This window comes from Meleagris gallopavo, chromosome 16 (assembly GCF_905368555.1).
Source record: "Meleagris gallopavo chromosome 16, MGAL_WU_HG_1.1, whole genome shotgun sequence".
Classification (NCBI taxonomy): Eukaryota; Metazoa; Chordata; class Aves; order Galliformes; family Phasianidae; genus Meleagris; species Meleagris gallopavo.
In genome coordinates, this window is record NC_139419.1 from 12,241,980 (window position 1) to 12,265,882 (window position 23,903).

The following is a 23,903-nucleotide window of genomic DNA, read 5'->3' on the forward strand; positions in this document are numbered from 1 at the left end:
ACCAGGCTGTGCTAAGCCATGTCAGACCCTTTCAAGCTGCACCAACCTGTGCCAGGTCTCACTGAGCTGCACCATGCTGTCAGGCTCTACTAGGCCAAATAAGGCCGGCTGGGCCTCACCAATCCCTGCTAGGCCGTGCTGAGCTGTTCCAGGCCGGGCTGTGCCAGTCCCTGTCAGGCAGCACTGAACATTGCCAGCTCATGCCATACCAACCTGTGCCAGGCTGGGCTGAGCCGTGTCAGACCCTTTCAAGCTGCACCAACCTGGGCCAGGCCCTTGCACACCATACCAAGCCCAACCAGGCTGTGTTGGACCAAGTCCTGCCAGGCTGTGCCAGACTCTGCCAGGCCATACTGAGCACTGCCAGATCATGCTGTAGCAACCTGTGCCATGCTGTGCTGAACCATGTCAGGTCCCTTTGAGCTGTACCAACCTGCGTGTGGGATTCTCCTGGAAAGGCATGCTGAAGAAAGGGAAAGGCATAATTGGGTGAAAGGTATAAAACAGGACTAGGTGAAGGTCTGGTTACGGTTTTCTGCCTCGTAGTCCTGTTTACCCTTTTGGTGCATGGCCTGCAGCAGTTGTGTCACTGGGGAACAGATAAACCTGACTCTGTCCCTCCCAATCATGGCCTAGGTAGTGCCAAGAGCCCTGAGTCAGCCCCAACTTGGTGGATTACTGGCAAGTGTGTGTCTTGATTATATGAAACAAAATGGTGCTAGACTGAATCAGGACCACAAAATGATGCTCACAGATATGGCTCTGTGCCTCTAGGATGAAATAAAGAAGTGCAGCTAACTCCTGTAGGACCCAGGGGAGGCTTTCCTTCCTCTTTCATGAGGCTTATCAGACTAACCCCGTTTAGCAGAAGCAGTGTGCACTGTAGTGATTAAGTAACAAACTCAGCAGAGATCAGATGCTAGTAGAGTATAAAACAGTGCAGGGACCACTATGGAGTAGGATCCCCTCCTAGCTGGACTGAGAGCCCCACACCATTAGCACTAACATCTGAACCAACCAGTGGACATCATCAGGTCATGTTATCCTCCCTAAGAATATCTTGAAATCTCTCTTCTTGCCAGAGGGTATTGGTTACAGACCTCTCTCAAGGAATCTGGTCTAATACTGTGCCTTGGGGGAATCGGTGGACTCCATTACTTGGCAATTCATGGAAAACCAAAAGTACACATCCTGCTCATACCCTTCCCCTTTACCATGTTAGTTGTTGTTGCTTTGCCAAGATCGTATGCTTGTTTGTGTATGTTTGGAATTGTTATCTGTTGAGTATTTGTCAACTGAGATTCTAAATGCCATCCAGAGGATAGAAATCCTGCACAAAGAACAGAAGAAGAGGTGGGGAAGAGGAAAAGCATGATATGTTTGGTCCCAGGAGCATGTCTTACTGTCATGGGCTCAACAGGAGTGGGCACAGCAGCCTACCCCCCAATGGTGTTTAAAGAACTTAGTGCTGAATTAGACAAAACCGAAGTATCTCTGCTTACTGAGGAACTTAAACAGGAGAAACGGAAAAGTCAGGACTATAAAGTTGGAGCTGATAGGCAGAGGAGATATGCAGTCTGTTTGGAAACTACAAATAGCGATTCACAATTGGAATTAGAAGCAATGAGATGGGAAGAGGAGAATCTAAAAGCAGCCCTTGCTGAATCTGAAACTCAGGAAAGAAAGTAACAAGGGGAGTTGAAATTAATTATATCGCAGATGTCCACCACCCATAACCCACCACCAGATTCAGAATGTGGTGTCTGCTGCCTACCCTGAGACATGGGATGGAGATATCTGGGACTCTAGCAGTGACGAGAGACCTCCCCCTACAACCACTCTCAGACCCATTGTAAAGATGGAAATGGTGACTAAGGCAGCTGAAAATGACCAACCTGGACACATTATCACCACCACCGGAGCAATTCCATGGTCCCTGGCTGAGCTATCCAAATTACAAGAGAAATACTCCAGGAGACTGCAGGAATCAGACTGAATATCTTTGTAGGGTGTCTTCAACAGGAGGAGAGAAAATTATGTTAAGTGATATGGAAGCCAGTGGGTTTTGGGGTCCTGGCATCTTTCTCAATATAAGACCAGGACAAGAAAATCACTCTCTGACCATCCATGCAGTGTACTGGGCAGGAGGAATTGACCCACAGGACTGGGTTTACCCATTAGTCATACGAACAGCCAGCTTTTCAGATCTCAGGTCATCTGCCTGGTCAAAAAGCTGCCTGTATTCAGGCTGTGTACCAACAAGGACTGGTAGCTGAGTCTCCTATTCTGGCTCCCATCAATCCTGATTGACTCACTCCCCTACTCTGAGGTCTCCCTCATAGTGTCAAGATAAGGGAGAGGACCTTAATGAGTTTTGATGAACCTGAACCAAAAACCTCAATGCCCCAAGATGTCTCAATCCTTACTGAGCTGCATCAATCTGTACCAGGCTCTACCAGGCCATACTGGACCGGGCCAGGCCATGGTAAGCCGTGCTGTACCAGACTGCACCAGACTGTGCCAAACCGTGCCAAACCGTGCCACGCTGTGCCAAGCTGTGCCAGGCTGTGCATCGCAGGCAGCAGTGGCAGCGGGTGACATCAGGTGGCAGATCGAAGGCTGTCCGTGGCTTATCAGCTCCCGCTGGCCATGTTTGCCCAGCGGTGCCTGGGCGGGACCTGCTGCCCCCCCCAGTGCTGCCAGCGGGAGTGTGTGGGGAGGGATGGCAGCACGGTGGGGCATGGCTGGGCCTCAGATCCCAGCTTGGCCCCCAGATGCAGGGTGGGGTGGCTGATGACCAAGCCCAGGATGGCACTGTCCTCAGCAGCACTGAGGAATAGCTCACCCTGGGGTACAGGGCCAGATCAGGAGCTCATGTCAGCCCCCGGGGCAGGGGCAGGACAGCTCTGGAGCAGGGTCTGCCCATCCCCGAGCCCAGTGCATAGTGTCCCACCTGAGAGTCCCAGCAGGGGCTGCAGGAGGGGGGACAGGACTGAATCAGACCGGCAGCCATTCCATGCGTGTCCTCCTGCTGTCACCTGTGGGTTTTCCCATGTCCTCTGGCCACCTGTGTCCCCCAGCTATCCTATGTCCCCTGTCTGTGCTCTGCACCCCTCTGGATGGCCACACCATCATGTCCCAGTGCCAGAACAGAAATGGCACAGCAGGACCACAGCCCTCTCCTGACATCAGCTGCTCTGTTGTCATTGCTGCTCCTCTGTCCCTCCATGGACCAACATAGTCCCAGGCCATAGGAGGAACATAGGGCATCCCAGCACCCTGTCTGCAGTGACACTGCTACCACTTAGGTGCTGCCCCTGCCCTGGGGCTGGTCCAGAGCTCCCCACAACAGTGTTGTCTTCTCTGCATCCAGCACTGCCCGACAGAGACACCAGCCCCAGCACCCAAAGTGCCTTTCCTGCTGTGCCCTGACACCCCAAAATGTCCAACCTCCACCCCAGGGCTGGTACAGGAGCCCCACACCCATCTTGGGGTCTGCAGGGAGTATGGGGCTGCAATGGGGATCTGGAGCTGCACGGGGTGGGGGGGTGAGCAGCACCGTGGGACCCCTCGGAGGCTGCAGCCCGGAGGGTTCACCCACTGCAGCCACAGCTCTGTTTGCACAGGCAGCGCTCGATAAGCACCGTGTTCTTCAGAAGATCCCTACTCCAGGAGTCAAAATAGCATGAAATTTAATTTTACGCCTATTTGACAAAGCTTGATTTTACCTCCAATCAGCGGGGAGATAAGAGCCCTCGGTACAAGTGTGCGGGCAGTTTGGCAGCTGGGGCTGCCGATTTAATAGGTGAATCTACAGGAACAACACTTGAAAATCCCCTGGCGAGTGAGCCATTAAGGTGAGCCCTGCCTTCCGTCCCCGCGTCCCTCCCCGCGCCGCTCTCCCGTTGCTGGGTGCTAAAGCAAACCCTGGCTCTGTTTACCGAGTCTACTATTACAATACGGCTACCAAATATTTGCCAGCCGTCAGCTCGCTGCTCCGCTATAAATACTTCAGGCCCAGGTGGAGGGACAGCGAGGGGGAACGGCGCGGGAGCCTATGCATGGCCGGGCAGCAGCACCAAGGTGAGCGCCGACCGAGCCGGGCTGAGCCAGGGCACTGCAGGGGATACGGCACCGGGCAATGCCCTCCAGTCCCTGCCGCAATGCTCTCCCTGCTTCCTGGAGGTGAGCATCCCTGCAGGGGTGTGCTGAGCCCCGGGAGCTGAGCCCATCACTTGCCCGTGGAGGGGAATGGGGCACGTGGCTGAGTGCTCTGTAGTGAGCACAGAGGGGCCACATCCAGCTCGGCAGAACTGAGCTGTGGCCAGAGCCCACGAAAGCAGTGCTGGGAGGGGGCCAGGTTTATCCCCTAACAGGGAAACATTTGGGGTCCTCGTGTGGGCTCTCAGCATCCTGGCGGTGCAGCCCATGGGGCTCAGTGCTGTGCCCAGGGTGGGAGGTGCTCAGCACCATTCGCCACTACACAAAGCCCTGGGGTAACAGGGAACATCCAGGGGAACACTAGCCTTACTCTGTAGCTCAGGGGATGTCCGTACTGCTCCTCATCCTGCAACTTGGATGGGATGCCCCTGCTGCCTCACATCTCACAGGGAACATCCCTACTGCCCTGCAGTTAGTGGGGTTAGTGGGGACATCCTTGCTGCTGTGTCCCATGGATCAGCGGGGACATCCCTGCTGCTCTGTGTCCCATGGATCAGCGGCGACATCCCTGCTGCTCTGTGTCCCATGGATCAGCGGCGACATCCCTGCTGTTCTGTGTCCCATGGATCAGCGGGGACATCCCTGCTGCTCTGTGTCCCATGGATCAGCGGCGACATCCCTGCTGTTCTGTGTCCCATGGTCCCCGCCCCAGGGACAGAGGTACATCCCCGCTGCCCCGCAGCCCCACAATGGCCTTGGCACGGTGTGACACAGCCCCACAGTGCCTGAGGGCAGAACACCGCAGCGGGGCAGCAGGACAGGGTGGAAGGACGGGGCTGCGTGCCACCCTCACGCCGCGTCCCTGCCCGCAGGGTGAGCCCAGGTCGCGGGGTGTCCCTTTGCACCGACATGGCTGCCGGCGTCATCCGGCCGCTGGCCGAGCTGCGGCTGCCCTCGCCCTTCCCGCACGGCCTGCTCCTGCCTGCGCGCCCCGAGCCCGACTTCCCCGACCTCTCTGAGGAGGACGACGAAGAAGAAGAGGAGGAGGAAGATGAAGAGGAGGCAGCAGAGCAGAGCGGCGGGCCGGAGCCCGCCGGCCCCAGTGCCGCAGAGACCACGCTGCGACTCCTGCGCTTCTCAGAGCTCATCAGCTGCGACATCCAGCGGTACTTCGGGCGGCGGGGCCGGGAGGAGGCCGCTGGCGGCCACGGCGTGCCCGAGGACTGCAGCTCGCCCCGCAGCTCCCCCGGCCTGGGGCACGCGGCACGGGGCGGCCGGGCGCAGCCGGAGGCGGCACTCGGTGCCCACGGGGCCGCGCACAGGCTGGGGCCGCTGGCCGAGCTCTTTGAGTACGGCGTGCACCGGTGCCTGGCGCCGCAGGCGGCCAGCGGGAAGACGCAGCGGCTGGAGAGGAAATACGGCCACATCACCCCCATGCACAGGAGGAAACTGCCGCCCTCCTTCTGGAGAGAGCCGGGTCCCGGCCCCGGCAGCCTCCTGCACGCCGGCACCCCCGACTTCAGCGACCTGCTGGCCCACTGGACGGTGGAGCCGGGGCCAGAGCCGCCGGGCAGCGGGCGGGAGCTGCCTCCTATGCCGGGCCATGCGGGGCTGGAGGCCGAGCCCTACAGCGGGCTGTGACCCACTGCGACCCACTGCAGCCCATGGCCGCCACGCGCCGCCCAGTTAATGAGCAACAATGCGCAACCCACGGGCAGTGGGACACCTGGAGCCAGTGGTCGGGGCCAGCAGCGGGACGAGTGAATAAATGACTCCCACAGGCATGAGCGCGTGCAGTGTCCTTCACCACGGTATCCCTGGCCCTGAGTGGCAAAGGGCCGCAGCGCAGCACCCCTCGGCTCCAGGAGGAGGAGGGACACGCAGTGGCTGGAGGAGCATAGTCTGTGTTTGCTCGACAGTCCCAATGCGGTGGATCCCATCCCCTTATCTCAGCTGTGCCGGGGCAAAGGGCAACGTGGGGCCTCACAAAGCACCCGGCTGCCAGCCAGCGATGCACTGCAGCCTGGGCAGGGGGGACTCAGCAGCACCGTAGGGACCCAGGGCCGCTGCACTGCCAGCAAGCAGGAGCCAGGCTGGAGACTTCCCCTTCTCCATGGCCTCCTAGCTGCTGCTGGAACCCAGCCCTGTTACCAGGGTCCAGCCAAGGCATCCCCCCCTTTATTACAGTGGCTCTTTGTTGGCCTTGAAAGGGAAAAGCACCCAGGAAGCTCTGGGCACCCGCCCCTTGCCAGGGGGCTGTGACATGCAGCACTTCCCCCACACAGCACCCCAAATTCCTGGCATCCCCAGGCAGAGCAGCGTTCACAGCCCCTAGCACCAATCCTGGGAGCTGAGTAACAAGGAGATGGAGGGAAGCAAGAGACAGGCAATACCAGAATAAAAGTACAAACAGGGTTTATTTCAGCACAGAAGTGGTTGGAAGCCCACAGGTACCAGCATTCCTCTGCCCTGCACAACTCCCAGCCCAGAGCACAGCAAGGGTGTTGCCACTGCAGGGCATGGTGCAGTGCAAGGAGCAGGGATAGGGCCAGCACCTGCAGTGATGATGGCAAAGGAAGACAGAGGAGGAGGAGTTACACCAGGGGGATGTGAGGGCTGGAAACTCTCCTCATCCACGGAGAGGCAAACTGGTCCCCCCCTGTGGCCCAGCCCAGCAGGAACCAGGCTACTGCACCAGTCTGGACCAAACTGCAGCAAGTACAGAAACACAGCTGAGGGCACTTTGGACCCAGCATCACTGGAGCAGCACTTTTGGGACTTGGAGGAGAGCAGGAGTCAGAGGGGACCACACTCTAGGACCACCACCCCCCAAGGAAAAGGGGGTTCTCTTCTTCCCTTCCCCACCTAGAGCCCAGGCATGGCCACACTATCCCTCACACCTTGCCCTTAGAAGCAAAGCAGCTGAGGGAGTCAAGAAAGAGATGGAGGCAGCAGCTGCTGAACCATGGGAGCCCTTTTATTGCACAGCAGGGCAGGGAACTCCTCCCACCAGAGGAGCAGAATTGCAGGAGTGTGGCACAGGGCTCACCCCAACAGTTGGCAGCAGCACAGGGAGAAGGGACAGGGCCTTTGAAGCAGGAGGAGCCCCACCACTTCCCATCCCCACACAGCCTGACCCAGCCCCATAGGGGGTGCTCAGTCAGGGCCAGGCCCAGACAGCCCAGGGTGGCAGCAGAGAAAGAGGGCAGAGACTGTGGCAGAGAGACTAGGCCCAGCTCAGCAGGGCACGCCAGCTCCCTGGGCACACTCCTGCCTTCACCCAACCCGTGGTGAGCCTATGCAAGGAGCTAACAGAGCCAACCGTGTATTTTGATCCCTCAGGGAAGTAGAGGAAGGAGTGAGGAAGAGTAGAAGGGAGCCAGCAGACTGGAGAAGGCAGCAACACACGGAGAGCCAGGGCAGCGTGGCTGGGTCGGTGCTCCAGGCACCGTGATGCCTCCACAAGTCAACCCTGTCCTCTCCCTGCCTCCACCAAAACAGGGTCCTGGTCTCAGAGGGGCCGAGGGCCAGGGCACAACTCTGCTGGGTAGTGCTGCCCCACGTCACGTCTGTGCCAGCGACAGCTCCTCCAGTCCCTCCTTCCCCAGGCGGTACCTGGCGAGGTCTTTGCGGGTGACCATGCCCACCACCTGCCAGGGAAAGGACAGAATTAAGCCCTGCACTAATGAACAGAATGTGGAGACAACAGCATTATCTCCATGAGCTGCCCCAGAGCCTCACCTCATTGTGATTATTCACAACCACCAAGTGCCGGAGGCCCAGGGCTCGGAAAAGCTTGAACACCCGCGGCAGAGACGCCTCCTGCAACACAGAGTGGGGTCATGGGAGTCACGATGCGCCCAGCTGGCCCCCAGGGAGGTGGGCTCCATAGGGGCAGGGGCCCGCAGTCATTACCTGAGGCACAGTGTAGGGCGAGGGGTTCATGAACTCGCTCAGATCAATCATGCACTCGCGCTCATCCTGGGAGACATGGATGGACTGGATGGGGGGGAAGCGGGGATAGGCGTCCCGGAAATCCTTCAGCTTCAGTCGCCGCTGCACCATGCTCAGGTTGGCTCTTTCCACAAAAACCTGGGGAGGAATGAGACCTCTCAGGGACCACCCCATGACGCTCACTGGGACACACAGCCCCACAGCACCCACGCGGTTAGGGAGGGAAGAGGCCAGAAGCATGGGGTAGGCAGATCTTCTGGAGAGAAGCACACAGTTTCCTGATCCCTGGGATGGTTTCTGTGTACTCACCTTGTGCTTCAGCAGGACAATGAGCTGGGAGCGCAGGATCAAACCCCGCAGCCCAGCCACCTGCAACAGAGCACCCAGCATGAGGCAGGGCTGGTTGGAGCAGCGACGGCCATGGTCACACCACAGCCATCTCTTGCACAGACAACCCCCAGGCAGTCCCAAGCCCACCTGTGTGGTGTTGGGGTTGCTCTCCACCACTGGGAAGCCGTTATGGTTGGAGGAGGTGTCACTGAGGATGTCCACGACGGTGCCCACTCGCTCGATCCTCCGCAGGCAGGTGACAGGCGTGCTCATCACTTCCCTGCAAAGAAGGGTCGGTGTGAAACAGCTAGATGGCAGCACACCCCAAATCCACCCCGAAGTGCACAGCTCTCAGCCCTGACACATACTCTGTCCCCACAGCGTGGGGGACGTGGGAACAGACATCATCCTGCTGGAGAAGGGCCTGGGCTGGCAGCAGCATGACCCCAGGGCTGCCCCCAGAGGTGCCAGACTCTCAGTCCACCTACCTGGCTGTGAGCGAATGGGACGTCACAGGAGCCTCCCAGTGCAGGAAGGGCACACTCTGCAGCTGGATGTGCATGTCGTAAAGCCCCTGCAAGGAGAGTCATGCCAACAGGAGATATGCCAAGGGAGTACAGCCAGGCAGCATCTCCTCTCTGCATCAGATACCAGGGTCTCCTCCCAAGGCTCTGCAGCAGCTCCAGTCCTCACCTACAGCTTCCCCTGGCACTGCAGTACCCCAAATTCTCACCCACAGCCTCCCACCCCATCCCAGGCTCACATTGAGTGCATCCAGTCCTCACCTCCACAAAGTAATCTCCCACAATCTTTGCTGTCATCAGCACTAGCATGATGGGGAATCCATAGGTGACATTGCCTGTTGCCTCCATCATGATGACAGTAAGACTCAGTGTCATCCGCACTATCCCACCTGCAAGAAGCATCCGAGGGGATCAGGGACTCAGGGGAGGGCACCCAAGACCCCTCAGTTTCTGCACAGCAACCCAGGACTCTCACACAGGCACCACATCCAACCCACCAAGGGACACTGCTCCCCTCTGCTGGCTTTGCAGGCAGGAGCCAGTCACCAAGTGACAGCAAACCATACAGTGACAGGGCTCCAGGGCAGGCTAGGGGAGGCCAGAGCTTCCAGACCTAAACTAGACTGCAGCTCCATGGCACCTCCAGCCCTGGGAGCTGCCCTGGACAAGCCCAGCCCTCATTTTTGCCACAGTGCTGCCAGCACTTGGTAGTGTTGTGAGGAAGCTGACAGCCAGGTTGGGTTTTAACTTGAAATACAGACTGCCCTCCAACTAGGGGAAAATCTTCATCAGAGAAGCAGAGAGCATTTTTTTCCCCATGCCACCTTCACTATGACACAAGTTGGATGTAGCCATGATTCCCCAAGGGAGGCAACTCAGCAACTCACCCAGCTGTGCAGCAGCTCCCATCAGGGCGTACTTCCCAGGGTCAGCCCAGATCTGAGCACGGGAGAGAGAAGGGACCAAGTGAGCTGCTAGCTCCAGGGCACACAGATAACAAGCAGTGCCCTGGCCCCAAACCCCACCTCTGAAGGAGCAGAGCATGCCAGAAGCTGCCTGCACAGCCCATATGTCAACAGGTCTCTGTCAGGGCCAGGAAAAGCCCAGATGCTGCTCAGGAGATCAAGTGAGGAGTCAACCCACCCCACACTTCTCCAGACCACTGTGCCAGGCTCTCAGCCAGCTCCATGCCCACTGCCTGCGTGCACAGCCAGGTCAGCAGAAAAGGAGGTCAGCGAGGAGCTGCATCGCCCCTTCTCATCAAGTGCTCACCGAGCCCTTGGTCAAGTAGGACAGGGAGATGCCAAACAGCCGCCCCCAGGCAGCACCGATCAGCAGGGAAGGGATGAAGACCCCTGCAGACACCGTGAGGCCATACGTCCAGCAGGCCAGGAAGAAATACATCAGGGTGAACATGCCCAGTGTCATGGGGTTGTAGGAACCTGGGGTGGGAAGAGAACAGGGAATCAGAGCCAGTCCCACAGCCTGAACAGCACTACAGCCATGGGTGAACAGCCAGCAGCCCCTTCTGCAGGGCAACGTGACAAACTTTGCAAAGCCCTGGGGGACCATCAGCATTGGAGGACAAGGCCTGGTGGGCAGAGGCACTGGTGAACTAGTCCCAGAACAGCAGCCCCAGGGGGCAGAGAACACTTTATCATACACAGGGTCCAAGGGAAATAGGAGCTGAAGTCTAAAAGCCAAATTTCATTTCTCACACAGATCCAAACTCTAAAATCCACCTCCACAACCTACCCAGAAGGTAAAGTCGTTCAGGGGCAAGAGGCCCTGCTAAGTAAGAAACCAGCCAGAGATATTTACAGGATGGACTCCAGAGAGCAAGCAAGGGTCAGATACGCTCCCACACAGATCAGAATGACAGCTTGCAAACAGACACAGACAGAACTGCTTCCTTGTTCACAGGCAGCCCCGAGGGCAGAGCCCTTTGGCTGAGCTCATGGTGCTTTCAAACACAGCACCCATCCCTCCCTCCTTCTGCTGCAGCAAAAGAGCTGACATTTCTTTGGGTAACAGGGAAAGGAAAGGAGCAGCTTTGTTGTTAAGATCAGAATTTGCTTGCTGGTAGAAAAACCAGACCACTGTTACACCCATCACAGTACTGTGCCCTGCAGCCAGCACAAGGCTCAGAGCAGATCTGCCCTGATGGGTGCATGGTTACAGCAGAGGAACACCAGCACCTCCTGTTTGCAGCACTGCATGGGTACTCAGGAGCTGGTAGCCACAACAGCCACTGCCTACAGCCCCACACAGTGCTTTTCTGGACCTGACCGTGCCCTCTTTAAGCCACACTAATCATACCCCACCCCATCCCACAAGCAACAAGGGAACAGGTGAGCACTGTGCACACATTCTGTCCTGCGCTGTTCTTCAAGGAAGCATTCACTTGGCACACAGACCTGGAGGGTCATGGAAGAGGTTGACAACACTCTTCTCAGGTGTGTTGAAGAAGGCAGTTGCCATGGAGTTGTACTCTCCATCAGCACAGAAAAGCTGGAAGGGAAGGGAAGGAAAGAGTTAGAAGTGGCAGCTATGTGCTGCCCCAGAGCAGAGCAAGCGGCCGTTCTCCAGTTGGTGCAGAGCTGGGGGGACTGCACACAGCAAGCACACTAATGCCACAGCACTTCCATCTAGCTACTGTGCTGCTGGTGACAGAAACCTGTGCTAAGCAACACTACAGCCCAAGTAGGGCTCACATCTCAGAGATGGGTGTTACAGCAAAGAGTCCAGGGCAAACTCAAGGTCTCCAGCTGCACCCAGAGCAGAGGGTAGCGGCTGCAGGGGAACCAGCAAGGCCCAGGGCCACAAACTCCAGCAGTGTCTCACTCCCCTGCTCAGCCTCAGGGTATCCCTCACCTCAGGTGTAGCTCACCAGCATCTCCTACCTGCAGAGGATAGGCCACTGAGCTCCCCTGGATGGGCTGGCAGTCTCGGGAGCAGTAAATCATGACGAAGCCCACAGCCGCTGTCACCGCCGCGACCAACATGGCCTCAATCACCTGGAGGCAAGGCCTGTGGATGTACCTGAAAGGGAGCAGAGCAGTGAGCCCAGTTCTGCCACAGCAGCACCCAAGGGTGCCAGCGGTGAGATGCAGCAAGCCTTACAGGCTGCAGGAAATGGAAGGCTCTGCCAGGAGAGGGAGGGCAGCAGAGAGCCAAGCCCAGTAAGCTTCAACCCAGGAGGAGCGATGCCCTGGGAGATGCCACAGACCCTTCACCAGCTCTGCTGATGCCACAGATCACCCCTCTCTGACATCCCAAGGCTGGTTCTAAGGTTTGAAATGCTGGTGGCAAGTATGGCTGTGCCAGTGTGGGCTCTGATGGGCTCAGCAGCAATCTTGGCTCTCTCATTGCTCTCATGTAGCAATCATGTCTTGCACAGTACTCGCACTTGTTTGAGCAGCCAGGTCACTAAGAATGAATACTTAGCAGGATCATAGCAAAGGAGGGATGCTGTGGGTCAAAGCCTTGGGGCAGGCAGCAAGAGGCACATGGCATCTTTATCTGTCAGCTTCCAGGGGCTGCTGTCGCTATGCATGAGGTTACAGCCTGGCTTTGGCTCAGAACATCACAACCAGGAAGCACAGACGACGTCAGCCAACCCACTTGAATTACTTTGGCTACCCACAAGCTCTTACCTGATCCGGAACATCGTTAACCAGTAATTCAGGGCATTGAACAGAGCCCCCAGGATCCCACCTGCGAGTGGAAAGGAGGGAAGAGTCAGCATGCAAGTCTCAGGTTCTCCTACGGCCACACAAGACCCAAGAGAAAAGAGGAAGCTCAGAGAGACAACGATGACACACTCAGCATGACTGGCTGCCCCAGGGCACGTGGCAGCATAGGGCTGTCCATGACTGCAACACCCCGACCCCACAGAGGACTTTGCAGGGTACAGATTACATGGTCTCTCCTTTGCTACAAGGGTGAGGGCTGGCCCAGGATCCTGCTCTCACCCCCATAAATTCCACAAACAGCCTCTGCCTTTGAATTAATGAATTTTCCATTCCTCCCAGAAAAGTGGATCCTGAAACTTTATAGGCCCAGACAGAACAGAGGGAATTATTCATACAAATTGGATTGAAAGAGCAGAACTCCCTTACCAACCACTCCCATAAAGATGAAGATAGGAATTTCCTGGATCGTGTATCCCATTTTCTGCAAACAAGAGATGGGTTTCAGATCTTCTGGACATTTGACTGCCAGTCACTGTCTGTCTGTGGCAGCATGAACCTGAGCCAGTGGGCAGCTCCTGGAGCAGCCCCAGGATGTGCCCTGAACATCCTTAGCACCTAGACCCAGCAGTGGCTGCAGGAACACCTTCTGCTCACGCTGGTGGAGCTGGGATCCAGCCAGACCCCAGAGCGTGCCCCAGGCAACATTTTAAGAGAGACCGATGTCCCACAACCCCGAGCTGCTTTTAACTTCCCCAGCAGAAGAATCTGTGGCATACCTCGCTATCAAACCTGCCAAAATTGATGAGCCCAGGGCTGGACAGATCCCAAGCATTGCCATGGTAAACACTCAGGACAGAGTTCAGAGTGAATGTGGAGATCATGGAGGCAAAGAACTAGAAAGAAATGCACACATAATTACTGCTAGACAGATCCAGCCCAGCTCCTTCCACACTATCCCAAAATATCCCCCATGGACTCGATACCCAGGATGTGCTGGGGACAAGTGGTCACATTCCCCATGGACGCGCTCTGGACAGGCAGAGTCCAAGCATGGACTCACTCCTCCTCTCACCTCTCCACTGCCCTGTGGCAGCTCCCTTAGAAAAGGGGTTGGCAGCTTCAGGAAATGAGACCTCACTCAGCCAGACTCAAATTTAGCCCCTGGGAGCTAAAAGGGAATTTGGGATGCCCTGATCTCTGAGATGCATTACACAGTTCCCCAGGGCAAGGATGAAAGGAGGCACACAGCTGTGGGACACAGAGCCTCAGGGCACAGGAGAAAAGATGATGCCTCAGTGCCATCACAGCCTGCGTTAACTGGATTAAGGCCTGTCTTAATTTACTGCTTCTGCTTTGCAGCACTTACAATTCTCCATGTCAGGAACTGGTTCCAGAAGGAAGCTCCTTCCTCTAAGCTGAAGAGGACACCCCCTGCAAGTGCAAGACACAAACATCTTCACAACAGGCACGTGCCACAGACTCTCACCTCTCAGCACCAGCCAAGGCAGTCAAATCCTCCCACAGCTCCCAGAATCAAGCAAAGGGACCAACCAAGCCCAACACACTTGATGTACTGTTTGTAGAAAGCCCTTTCACTGTCTCCCCTCCATCCCAGAAAACAACATTTAGGATCAGAGACAGGTAAGCAACTCCTCTCTTCCCTAGACCTGTACAGCAGGGCAGGACAGCTTGGAGGAGTGGCGGGCCCTTTTCAGGAAGGCTCACGACATAACCACAGAGCAGACACAGTTTCTCTTCTCAATCCTGGAACTGACAGAAGTTGGCAGCACACCAGATTGAGTAGCTTATAGATTCCCACCATGCAACACCCAACCTCTGGGCTTCCAAGCAAGCATCTGAGCCTGGAAGTAAATGAGGGGCTGTCCCAGCCCAGGCTCCTGCAGTACCCCATAAAGATTCCTGCAGGCAAGAGCAGCCCCCTGACAGATGCATGCAGCACTGCTCAGCATCAGAGCTGAGACACATACCCACGGGGGCACCAAACGCCGCAGAGACGCCAGCAGCAGCTCCAGCTGAGACAAAGTCTCTTTTTTCTGTGTCTCTGCGGAAGTACTCAAAGATCTGAAATACCAAAGCGAAGGTAGGTTCAGGCATGGCTAAAGGCATGAGATCAGAGGAGACACAGTTACAAACCCTTGCCACCAGCAGAACCCCACAGAGTTGTTTTGGGCACCATAAGCAGCAACAGGAGGGAATTCAGGTGGCACCAAATGGAGTCCACAGCTCCCTCCTCTCTGGGCACCTTCTCCAGAGGAGTCAGAGCTGCACCAGCCCACTACTTGGCTGGGCTCTGACACCAGGGAGGGCAGCCAGGCAGTGTGCCCTGTGCTCAGCCTGCAGCAGAACTCCTTGCCCTGAGCACCAACCTTGAAGTCTCTCTTCAAAGATGTGGATCTTCCCTGGGAAATGCCAGCAGCAATCACAGCTCCAGAGTGAATCATTGGTCCTTCCTGTAGGCAGGAGATTGGAGTCAGATGGAAAGAAGAACCACTACAGCTAAAGAAAACTGGGGAAGGTTGGATGCTGAACCCTGGGTAATGGCCCTAAAGAAGCTGGATGCTATACTTGTACCAGCTCTGTCTCTGCAGGTATAGCGATAGAGGATTTTGGTCACTACAGACCTTGCAATTTCTTCCCCAACCCCAGATCCTCATTCTAGCACATGGCTCCTGTTCTCACCAGCACTCCCTCTGGCAGAGCAGACAGGAGCTTACAAAGACTGCCTTTCTTGCCCTCAGCCCCAGCAGGTCAGCCAAGTCCAAGCATGGCACCTGTGCTCCCCCAGCTGACATTCATGGTGACAAACACAGGCAGACACAGGCTGCTGCTCTCCTGCCCTCAGCTAAGCCACACACCAGACTGGCAGGGAATAAAACTGGGAAGACACTGCAGGGCTGGTGCTGAGCTGTGGCACGCATGCCAGCAGAGGATAACAACATGCCAGGAGCATAACAGAGAGAGCTTTATGCACATCACCTTCCCAACAGCCAGGCCGCCGACCACTGAGAGGATGACCCCGCAGACTTTGATCACCAGGGTCTGTAAGACAGAGCAAGAGGCACAGCACATCACGAGGCTGACAGGAGCACCCCAGGCTGCTGCAGCGAGCCCAGCTCCATCTCTGCCTCAGAACACAGAGGGAATGCCCCACGGCACAGGAATGAAGCATATTTGCTCCAGCCCAGCCCATGCAGTAGGCACTCATCCTGTGAGCTCCCACTTCTTACCTTGAGGCGGACAACATGTGGGATCTTCACACCATTGAGGTAGCATTTAATCTGGGGAATGCCACTGCCAGCTGCAACGGGCTGTGAGGAACAGGAAGGTGTCAGTACCTATCACATACAGGATGGAGACTGGGGACATGCTGGCCATCTTACCCTGTCCCTAAACACAGGCTATGCCAAGCATATCTTGGGGAGGCTCAGAGCTTATTTACAAGCTCTTGAGAGGCACCTGCTGTGCCCCCACAGACACACCGCCCCAAAGGGCAAACAGATGCAGTCAGCAAGTTCTAGGGGAACATAAGGGTGTTCCCTGCAGAAAGCTCACACTTGGTGGCCAGGGAAAGCTTTGCCAGAGGGCAATGGCAAAGCAACAAGGAGACTGCTGCCAACATGCAGGAGGTCATTGTCCCCTCTCAACCACAACTTGCCCTGCACACATCATCAGTCAGCTGCCAGTTTCTGACTTTTCCTCTTGAGCACTTAAACCTGACTACTCACAAACATGCAAAGCAAAGAGGCTGAGCCTAGTTCAGGGCTTGCATGAACTGACGTAGTTTGCAAGAGCTGCACCCACAACCATGGCTGAAGCATGCCCTTCTGCCACCTCTCCTGCCCCAGGTTGCTGGGGCTGCAAATGAAGGGCAGCACATCCTGACACCTAAGGAGAAACCTTACAGCACAGATGTTTCCAGCCAACACCAAGGCATTGGGCTTCAGAGGGCCAATTCAGCAGGAAAACATCTGATGGATGTTACAGGAGTACCTCCTCACAGGCAGCCTCCAAACCCTCACCTCTATAAAAGCAACGATAACAGAGCCCACCATCACCACACCGGCATTCAGAGTGGCCCAGAGTAACAGAGAGAAAGACAGGCCCCCTTTTTCTGTGAACTTGTCGATGTCTGTAGAGGAGGATCAAGGAAAGGCTGCTATCAGCTCAGGAATATCCCTCCCAGTCACAAAGCATCACCGTGGAGCTCCTGGGACTGCGGTTTGCAGAGTGCATTGATGGGAACACTTGGGTGCAGGCAGCACCTCAGAGCAGTGCTGAGAGCAGCAGGACCTGTGCACCAAGCCCGGAAGGAAGCTGCCCTCTCCCCCAACATCCTTCTTGTTGCCACCAGGAGCAGAGGACACAGATCCAGTGGCTCCTGCCTGGCTGGAAGCCTCAGCTCCATGCAAGGATACTGTCCTTCACCACACGGTACTTGAGCCCAGCCAGGTTCTCCACCACAATGTCGATGAAGCAGGCGACGAGGCCGGTGAGGATGCCAATCATGGCACAGATGACCCAGCGCTTGATTTCCACGGTCCGGAAGGCCTGACAGACAAGCAGACGGCCATCAGAATCCATTGCTGCCCAACCCCACATCCACAGCCCCTAGTGTGCATCAAGATGGGCTCCAGCCCACCTGGCCACCTTCCCAGTCAAGTCCCAACCTTCTTTATCCTCTGCTTGGCAGAGGACTGTAAAGCCTGACCTATTTCAAGGCAACCCCCAGTGCTGTTGTCCCTCCGAGGAATCTCTGGCTAGAAGACAAGCTTTCCCAGCTCGGCTGCCTCCATTAAGCCTCTCCACACACTCTCCTGCTCTATCTTGCTGCAGTACTAGCTCCCAAAGCCCCCAGGGTAGGGCCTTCCCCACTGCAGGTGTTCCAGCCTACCCAGCAATATCACCACAGCACCCAGCAAACTCCTCATCCCTCCCTTGTGCCACACTGGGCTCCTGCAGAGCTGGCCACCCTGCCCATTACAAACTAGTGGACACCCATCAAACCACACTCAAGCTCAAGCACTGCTGCTGAGCACCACATTCCCCTGGCACTGAGGGAGCAATGGTTGTCAGCGTGCAGGGACAATGGATAACCAGGTCGTGGCAGGGCTCACCGCATGGTTTATCCTCCTTTCCTCTTCCAGGAACAGCTGGTTTTCACTGTTGTCATAGTCCAGGCTCTAGCTCAGAGAAGAGAGATGCTGTTAGTGTCTAATGCTGGGGAAGACCCCTAGGCCAGGGGAGGGCCAATCTGAGACCCTCACTCAAGAGCTGTCCCTCACCAGTGCCTCACAGAGGGCAGCTGGCAGCAGCAGAGCTGAGGAAGAAGCAGGCATGCACATACCTCGTACTTGAGCGACAAGAGCTTCTCATTGTGTGGGATTTCGTTGGGATACGGCCGGGGGAGCTCTGTCTCCTGTGGGACAAGACACTCAGGTTGGCAGGGTCCCTGCTTGCCTTCCTGAGGGCAACCAGCAACTGTCAGAGAAGTACTCACGCCATAATGCTGGCTTGGTGCTAGTTTTACTGCATGAACACCCAGGAAGCACAGGAAGGACCACAGAGAGAGCAGTCTTAGTGCACAGGACGGTTTCCCACTGCTCAGTGCGTGCAGATTTAAGTCTGCTCAAATAGCCCTCTGTGTGTGCACCCCTGGCCCTCCTGTACCGTCCCCAAGCAGGACGTGTCCCATGGCAGCCACAAGTACAGCAGAGCAGGGACCAGGCAGGCAGAGGTTCTGCACAGCCGGCACCAAACTGCTATTTTAATAAATCAGAGCAGCTCTGTGCTCCCAGCGGAGGGCAACATTTCATCTCAACAGGAAATTCCTTTGGCTTAAAGCAAGGAGCTATTTCAAACAGATCTGTGCTTTTGAGTAGAAACTAAATTCTGTTTCATAAATGCCTTTGATCACACAAGCTTTTCCCAGCTCTGATTTAGGGCATTTACTGGGGCTGCGGGGGGGTCCCACTGGCATCACATGCCCTTCTTCCAGTCCTGCATTACAGCTACATCCAGAACTGGCCCAGCCTTTCCTTCAAAGCACTGCATTAAGATATGCTACAGCAACCCAGTCACAGGTATTCCAGCTGGAACCAGCAACAGAAATGCTTTTCAGTAGCTGCAGCACTCAAGACCCAAGGATGGCCATGCAGGAGCCTTCGTGTGACAAGCAAGATGGGGGAGAAAGAGCAGCACTCACGGTGTACCATGGCTAACCCTGCTGCCCTGAGAGCAGCCACACGGGTTATTTCACAGTAAGGAAATTCAGTCACATCTCCTCTCAGTGCCACTCACCAGCTCACTGATGTCCTCATTGAGATCCACATTGCTCAGCTGTCCAGGGCGCAGAAAGGAGGAAGGAGTGAACTACAAAGAGAAGAGAGAACAAAGTCAGTTCCTGAATGCACCACCAGCAGATGGCCCAGCTGGTGCCAACTGCACACAGCACACTCTCAGGCCCAGGCTGGGTCCTGCTCCCCAAAGTGCTTCCATGCATGGAATCCCCATGGAAGATCAGAACTTGTGTTTGTCCATCCCTTGTGCCTCCCTGCCAAGCTCCAGTGCTGTCTAGGAACTGTGTGAGGTGTTGGAAGAAGGGACAGACCCTCCCCCAAGCAGTCAGGGCTACTCCTCAGCCAGGCAGCAATAAGGGATGGCCAGTGGCACTTTTTGTTCCTCCACCTGCTCTGCAGGAGGGTTCCCAGCCAGAGAGATGAGCACATCAGCACATTCACTTCCCCCCAAACCCTCAGTGCATTGGGCACAGCACAGTGCCTAGGCTGGCTGCCAGCACTGTGTGCTCCAGCAGGGACACCAGCACTGCTCAGCAGCGCCCAGGACAGTGCCGGGAAGGTTCTCCTTTCTCTGGTGAGCCCTCAGGCTTATTACAAGCAGCACAATTGCACAACACAGGAGCCTGGGGATCTTTCTGGGCCAAGACAGGCTTGGGCTCAGGCTGAACCAGCCCAGCATTGCACACGGAGACCCAGCGGCAGCAAGTGAGCTGCCCTCACCCGCTGCTGTTATGAAACATGGGGATATACAAGGGTGTGGGAGCAGCACTGCCACTAAGAACAGCCCAACACCATTTCTCAACATCCACATCTTCCCCTCTGCAGCCTCACCCCTCCAACAGCCCTACTCCCAAACAGCTGAAGGACCAGAGAATAAAGGAGCACTGAAGAGCAATAGGAGGGTCCCAGCAGGGCAGCCCCTCTCTGCAGGGGCCTGCAAGCTGCAGATCCCAGCTAGAGCCCCTCCTGCTTTAATCCCCACAGATCCCCCTGGAACGCGCAGGCCAGAGCAGCGGGAGCCGCACACGTCACTGCAGTGAAGAATACTCCTTTGTGTTTGCAGCCTGACCTATTTTCCCTTTTTCCCCCATCTGCTCCACACTCTCATTTACTCCCTGACATGTGGGAGGGCTTCGTCCCCACTTCCCAAACTCTCTGGCTCAGCACCAGCAAAACTCCTAGGAGGCAGACAGACCTGTTAACCATGCAGGGACACATGGGAGCAGGGGGAGCTTATGCAGGCACCAGCTTGCTCCCCGAGTGATTATAGAGCACTGGAACACAAACAGGAAAGGAAAAGGAATTGCAGTTGGACCTGAAGCTAGACTCTGTGTTACATTTGAAAACATCTTGCTTGTATAATAGAGTTCCTGCCCAGCTCGTCCTGAACCCTGGCAGCAGGCAGCACTCAGACGGGCTGAGAACATTTAGAGCACAGCTGGCTCCATCCTGCCAGCACAAGGATCACATGCTGGAAGAACAGGAAAAGGCTTTTTCCATCAGCACCCATTTTCCATAGGAGGAACAGGGGAAATGGGACAACCAGGCACAGACAGAGGATTATCTGTGCACGGCTCAGAGATGTGCTCAGCCCAGGCAGCATGACCCCAGCCTGGATGCTTTCCAAGCACAGCCTGCTGTTCCCAGTACACATGATGTTGGTGTGACTGCAGTGCCCCTACAACAGCACACGTGTTGTCAGAACTCAGAGGATGCAGACAGATCATCAGCTCTCCCATCCCATATAGGGATACCTGGGACCTTCCCACCAGCAGAGGAAGGTGATGGCACCCAGCCCTCAGCAGTCCCGTTGGCTCAGGGAGATCTTTGTGCTGTCCCAGTGACCTTATGAGGGGTTACAGAGGAGATAAGGCCACACATTCCTCAAAGCCCTATATCCATAGGTCAGGAAGCAGTAGAGTTGCAGCAAGGGAATGACTGCTTAGGGAAAGCCCATCACAGCAGTGATGCATCTCAGAGCAGTGGTCACAACACTGGTTTGCGAACAGAGGAACAACTTCAAACAAGGCTATCTAGAACAGAGCAAACACTGCCTGTGTACACAGTGGCCTTTTAGTGCCTTGCTAACTGGACTCTGAAGAACCACAAATGGAGCATTTGCTCCACAGCCCATCTGGAGGGCATCTACAAGGCCATCCCTGCAGGACAGCACTGCACCCACAACCACCCCCCAGAGACACAGTGCCCTCCATAAGCAGTTCTCTATCACCACCCTGCTCCTCACTAACAAGCTCTGAATGCTCCTGGTTTTGTTATCAGTGAGATAAAGCACTGTGCAGGAGCCTGCACTATATAAGCAAGAGGAAGGAAGAGGGCTTTCAGCCCACAGCGCCCTCCTGGCCCTGCTCAGTGGTGGGAAAAGATGACTCCTGCCCTCCATGCCCTGCCACCGGACAGCTCACATGGGGGAATATGAGCAATCCCATAGCCTGACAACCCCCTGCCCACCCTCCCCTTCCCTGGCATCCTCAGGAGCAAAAACACTGCACAGATCTCAAAGACAATGCACTGTAGCACACATACAGAATGCATTCTCAATGGGTAGCAAAAAAATATTATTAAAAAAAAAAAAACACACCTTAAGCTAATGATGGGAATTGGCTGCCCTTACTGAAGTCATCCACCCACTTTTCAGTCTGAAAATTAATTTGTTACATGCGACATGAAAACATGGGAGGAGGGCAACCCACGCCTTGGGGCACGCGATGCTCAGATGTGCAGACAGCACCTTGCACAGCAGCACAGCCAGGTCCTGATGGGATGAAGGCTGACCCAGCTCTGGTGCTGTGCTCAGCCCCTCCGAGCCAGCAAGCCCCAAAACAGAGAGCCCAAACACATCCCTGCAGCACATCTCTGTCACCAGGGCACTGAGGCAAGCAGCACTCTCACCTCCCGCCCACCAGCTCTTAGCTGGGGAACTACAGACCCGTATTTCCTTTTGTGATTTTAAAGTCACTTTCATTTCCATTAAAAGAACATGCAAGGGGAAGAAACCCCAATTAGGTGCCATTTCTGTTGTGGTATCATGACCCAAAATATCCCATGACAAAAACAGCTCCACCCTCTGCCAAAGCCATCCGTCCCCACTTCTCAGTACCCCCTGCCTGGTACCATGCTATCATCACACCCACTGGTTCCTATTGGTGTAACCTGGCCATAGACAGTTATGGGGGTATGAGGACATTGCCAGAGACCTGCTCTCCTCCTCACGTACCCATACGGCTGTGCTTGTAGCAGCACAGAGCCACAAAGGGCCCTACTGAGCTGTTTGGCATTAAGGTCACAGGACCATCCGTGGAGAGAAGCAGCTGTGCTGCCAGGTCAGTGCCCACCCTGCTGCCCATCATCCCCACCCCGTGCTGAGAGCTACAGTACAGCCCTCACTGCCGTGCTCTGCAAAGGGAAACAGCACGCAGTGCTCTGTCACCAGCTGGACCATCAGGGAATAAACACAGTGGCAATAAACCCAGACCAGCAGGGCCAGGTCTCGCTCACCCCACCCGCTGTCCCCACTGTTTCTTCAAAGCTACTCACAGAAACCCTTTTTCTAATTGACCCCCAGCCAAGAGATCTGGTTAACTCCCTTACTATGCCTCAAAACTGCAGTTTTCACCATGTGATTTGTGAAGGCGGCATGCTGTAGATACACCCAGTGCTGCTGTACTGACCTTATTTCTCCTTCCAGATCAGAACAGCTGCAGGAGCACAGCTGACTCCAGCCAGCCGGCCGTGCCCCCATCCTGCCCAGCCACGCCAGAAACCTGCAGCCTAACAAACCCTGAATTTTCCTCTAATTAATCTAATGAGCCCACTGTTCTGATCTGCCCAGGAGCAGAGCAGCACAGAACCATGCCAGACAAGACAGCCAGGCTAACGGCTGCCAAAGCCTGCCTTCCTAACTATGCTGAAGGCTCCCTGCAAGCTTTCCATGGGAAATTCACTAGCTCTGTGCTCAGGCAGCCCCTCTCCCACCCAGCACTCACACAGCAGTGCTCCACGGACTCAGCCTGGCCCAAATCACAGTCCCAACCCTGTGATTTGTGAGCATCGCACAAAAGCTTACTTTAGGATGAGATTAACTTCTCCAAAGCGATCTGCAAAGAAGGAACGGGCCTTTCTGCGCTAAAACACAGCCCACCCCGGACTCTCTCTTTGCCTCCATACATACATACACCATCACGCTCAGCCGTGTGTAGGCCAGACCCCCACGGCAGCAGCCTGCCAAGGATGGGGCTCTCCCACAGAACGGCACTGGAAGCACGAATTAAAAGGGCGTTCCCAGCAGCCGGGAGCCACGCACCCCGTGCCCGGGGCCCACCCCGCATCACCTGCCGGGCGCCGCCCGCCGCGCCGGGCCCGGTTCCGTTGAGCAGCGGGGTTGTCTCCCCCGCACGCTCGTCCTCGTCGTCGCGGGGGTCGCGGCCGGACCACGACACCTTCTTGGCGACGTTGGCCATGCGGAGCGGCTGCGGCTCCGGCCGCCCCTGCCTCACCGGCCGGTCATGTGACACCCGCCGGCGTCACGTGAGCACTACGGCGGCCGGCGCGGCGATCGCGCCCCGGCGCACCATGGGAGTTGTAGTCCCCGCTCCCTGCCGGGCCGCGCTCAGCCCGCGGCTCGGGCCGCTCGCGGGGCTCTGTGGCTCCTGGAGGGCAGGGCGGACAGGCGGGGCGGTGAGCAGCTGGGCTGGCGGCTCTAGGTCATCGCGGCGCACGGGCGTTTCCGTGCCCCAACCTCCCCGCTTGTGACTCAGTGGCAGATGCTGGCGGCCGGCACCCGGCTGTCACCCGGCGTGGCGCTGCGCCGCATGAGCACGACAGCACGGCGAGGAGAGCCCGAGCACCTGGGAGCCGTGCGGGTTGCCGAGAGCGCCGTTGTACGTTAAAACCCGCCTGAAACT

The 23,903-nt window shown here is 56.3% G+C and overlaps 2 protein-coding genes across 3 annotated transcripts; one reads left to right on the forward strand and one right to left on the reverse strand.

Annotated features, from left to right (window-relative positions):
• The first annotated feature begins 3,883 nt into the window (after positions 1-3,883).
• PERCC1 (proline and glutamate rich with coiled coil 1) lies at positions 3,884-5,945 on the forward strand. Of its 2 annotated transcripts, none has more exons than XM_085237537.1 (2): positions 3,884-4,083; positions 5,034-5,945. In XM_085237537.1, exons 1-2 carry the CDS (start codon positions 4,058-4,060, stop codon positions 5,800-5,802), a joined length of 795 nt encoding a protein of 264 aa, XP_085093663.1. In that variant the 5' UTR covers positions 3,884-4,057; the 3' UTR covers positions 5,803-5,945. The 2 variants fall into 2 exon arrangements, with proteins under 2 accessions (XP_085093663.1, XP_085093662.1); XM_085237536.1 differs by having other exon boundaries at positions 4,033-4,185.
• Positions 5,946-6,559: 614 nt separating this feature from the next.
• On the reverse strand, positions 6,560-23,535 carry CLCN7 (Cl-/H+ antiporter 7). Its single transcript, XM_010719757.2, has 25 exons — positions 23,331-23,535; positions 18,983-19,054; positions 18,030-18,101; positions 17,800-17,865; positions 17,101-17,233; positions 16,705-16,814; positions 15,913-15,993; positions 15,662-15,724; positions 15,052-15,135; positions 14,653-14,746; positions 14,031-14,095; positions 13,441-13,557; positions 13,091-13,145; positions 12,626-12,686; positions 11,873-12,011; positions 11,387-11,480; positions 10,242-10,411; positions 9,857-9,908; positions 9,231-9,358; positions 8,934-9,019; positions 8,593-8,725; positions 8,425-8,484; positions 8,077-8,253; positions 7,903-7,983; positions 6,560-7,811 (listed from the first exon to the last, which is right to left on the reverse strand). Exons 1-25 carry the CDS (start codon positions 23,457-23,459, stop codon positions 7,725-7,727), a joined length of 2,409 nt encoding a protein of 802 aa, XP_010718059.2. The 5' UTR covers positions 23,460-23,535; the 3' UTR covers positions 6,560-7,724.
• Between the last annotated feature and the right edge of the window lie 368 nt (positions 23,536-23,903).

What these genes read in the sequence shown, in the direction of transcription:
- PERCC1 (XM_085237536.1), top strand. Translation starts at nt 4,142, where the DNA reads ATGCCCTCCAGTCCCTGCCGCAATGCTCTCCCTGCTTCCTGGAG. An exon ending in GCTCTCCCTGCTTCCTGGAG is followed by an intron (nt 4,186 to 5,033) that starts GTGAGCATCCCT and finishes CCCTGCCCGCAG; the next exon opens with GGTGAGCCCAGGTCGCGGGG.
- CLCN7 (XM_010719757.2), bottom strand. Translation starts at nt 23,459, where the DNA reads ATGGCCAACGTCGCCAAGAAGGTGTCGTGGTCCGGCCGCGACCCCCGC. An exon ending in ATGAGGACATCAGTGAGCTG is followed by an intron (nt 18,102 to 18,982) that starts GTGAGTGGCACT and finishes CTTGTCCCACAG; the next exon opens with GAGACAGAGCTCCCCCGGCC. An exon ending in GCAACCCCAACACCACACAG is followed by an intron (nt 8,485 to 8,592) that starts GTGGGCTTGGGA and finishes GCTCTGTTGCAG; the next exon opens with GTGGCTGGGCTGCGGGGTTT.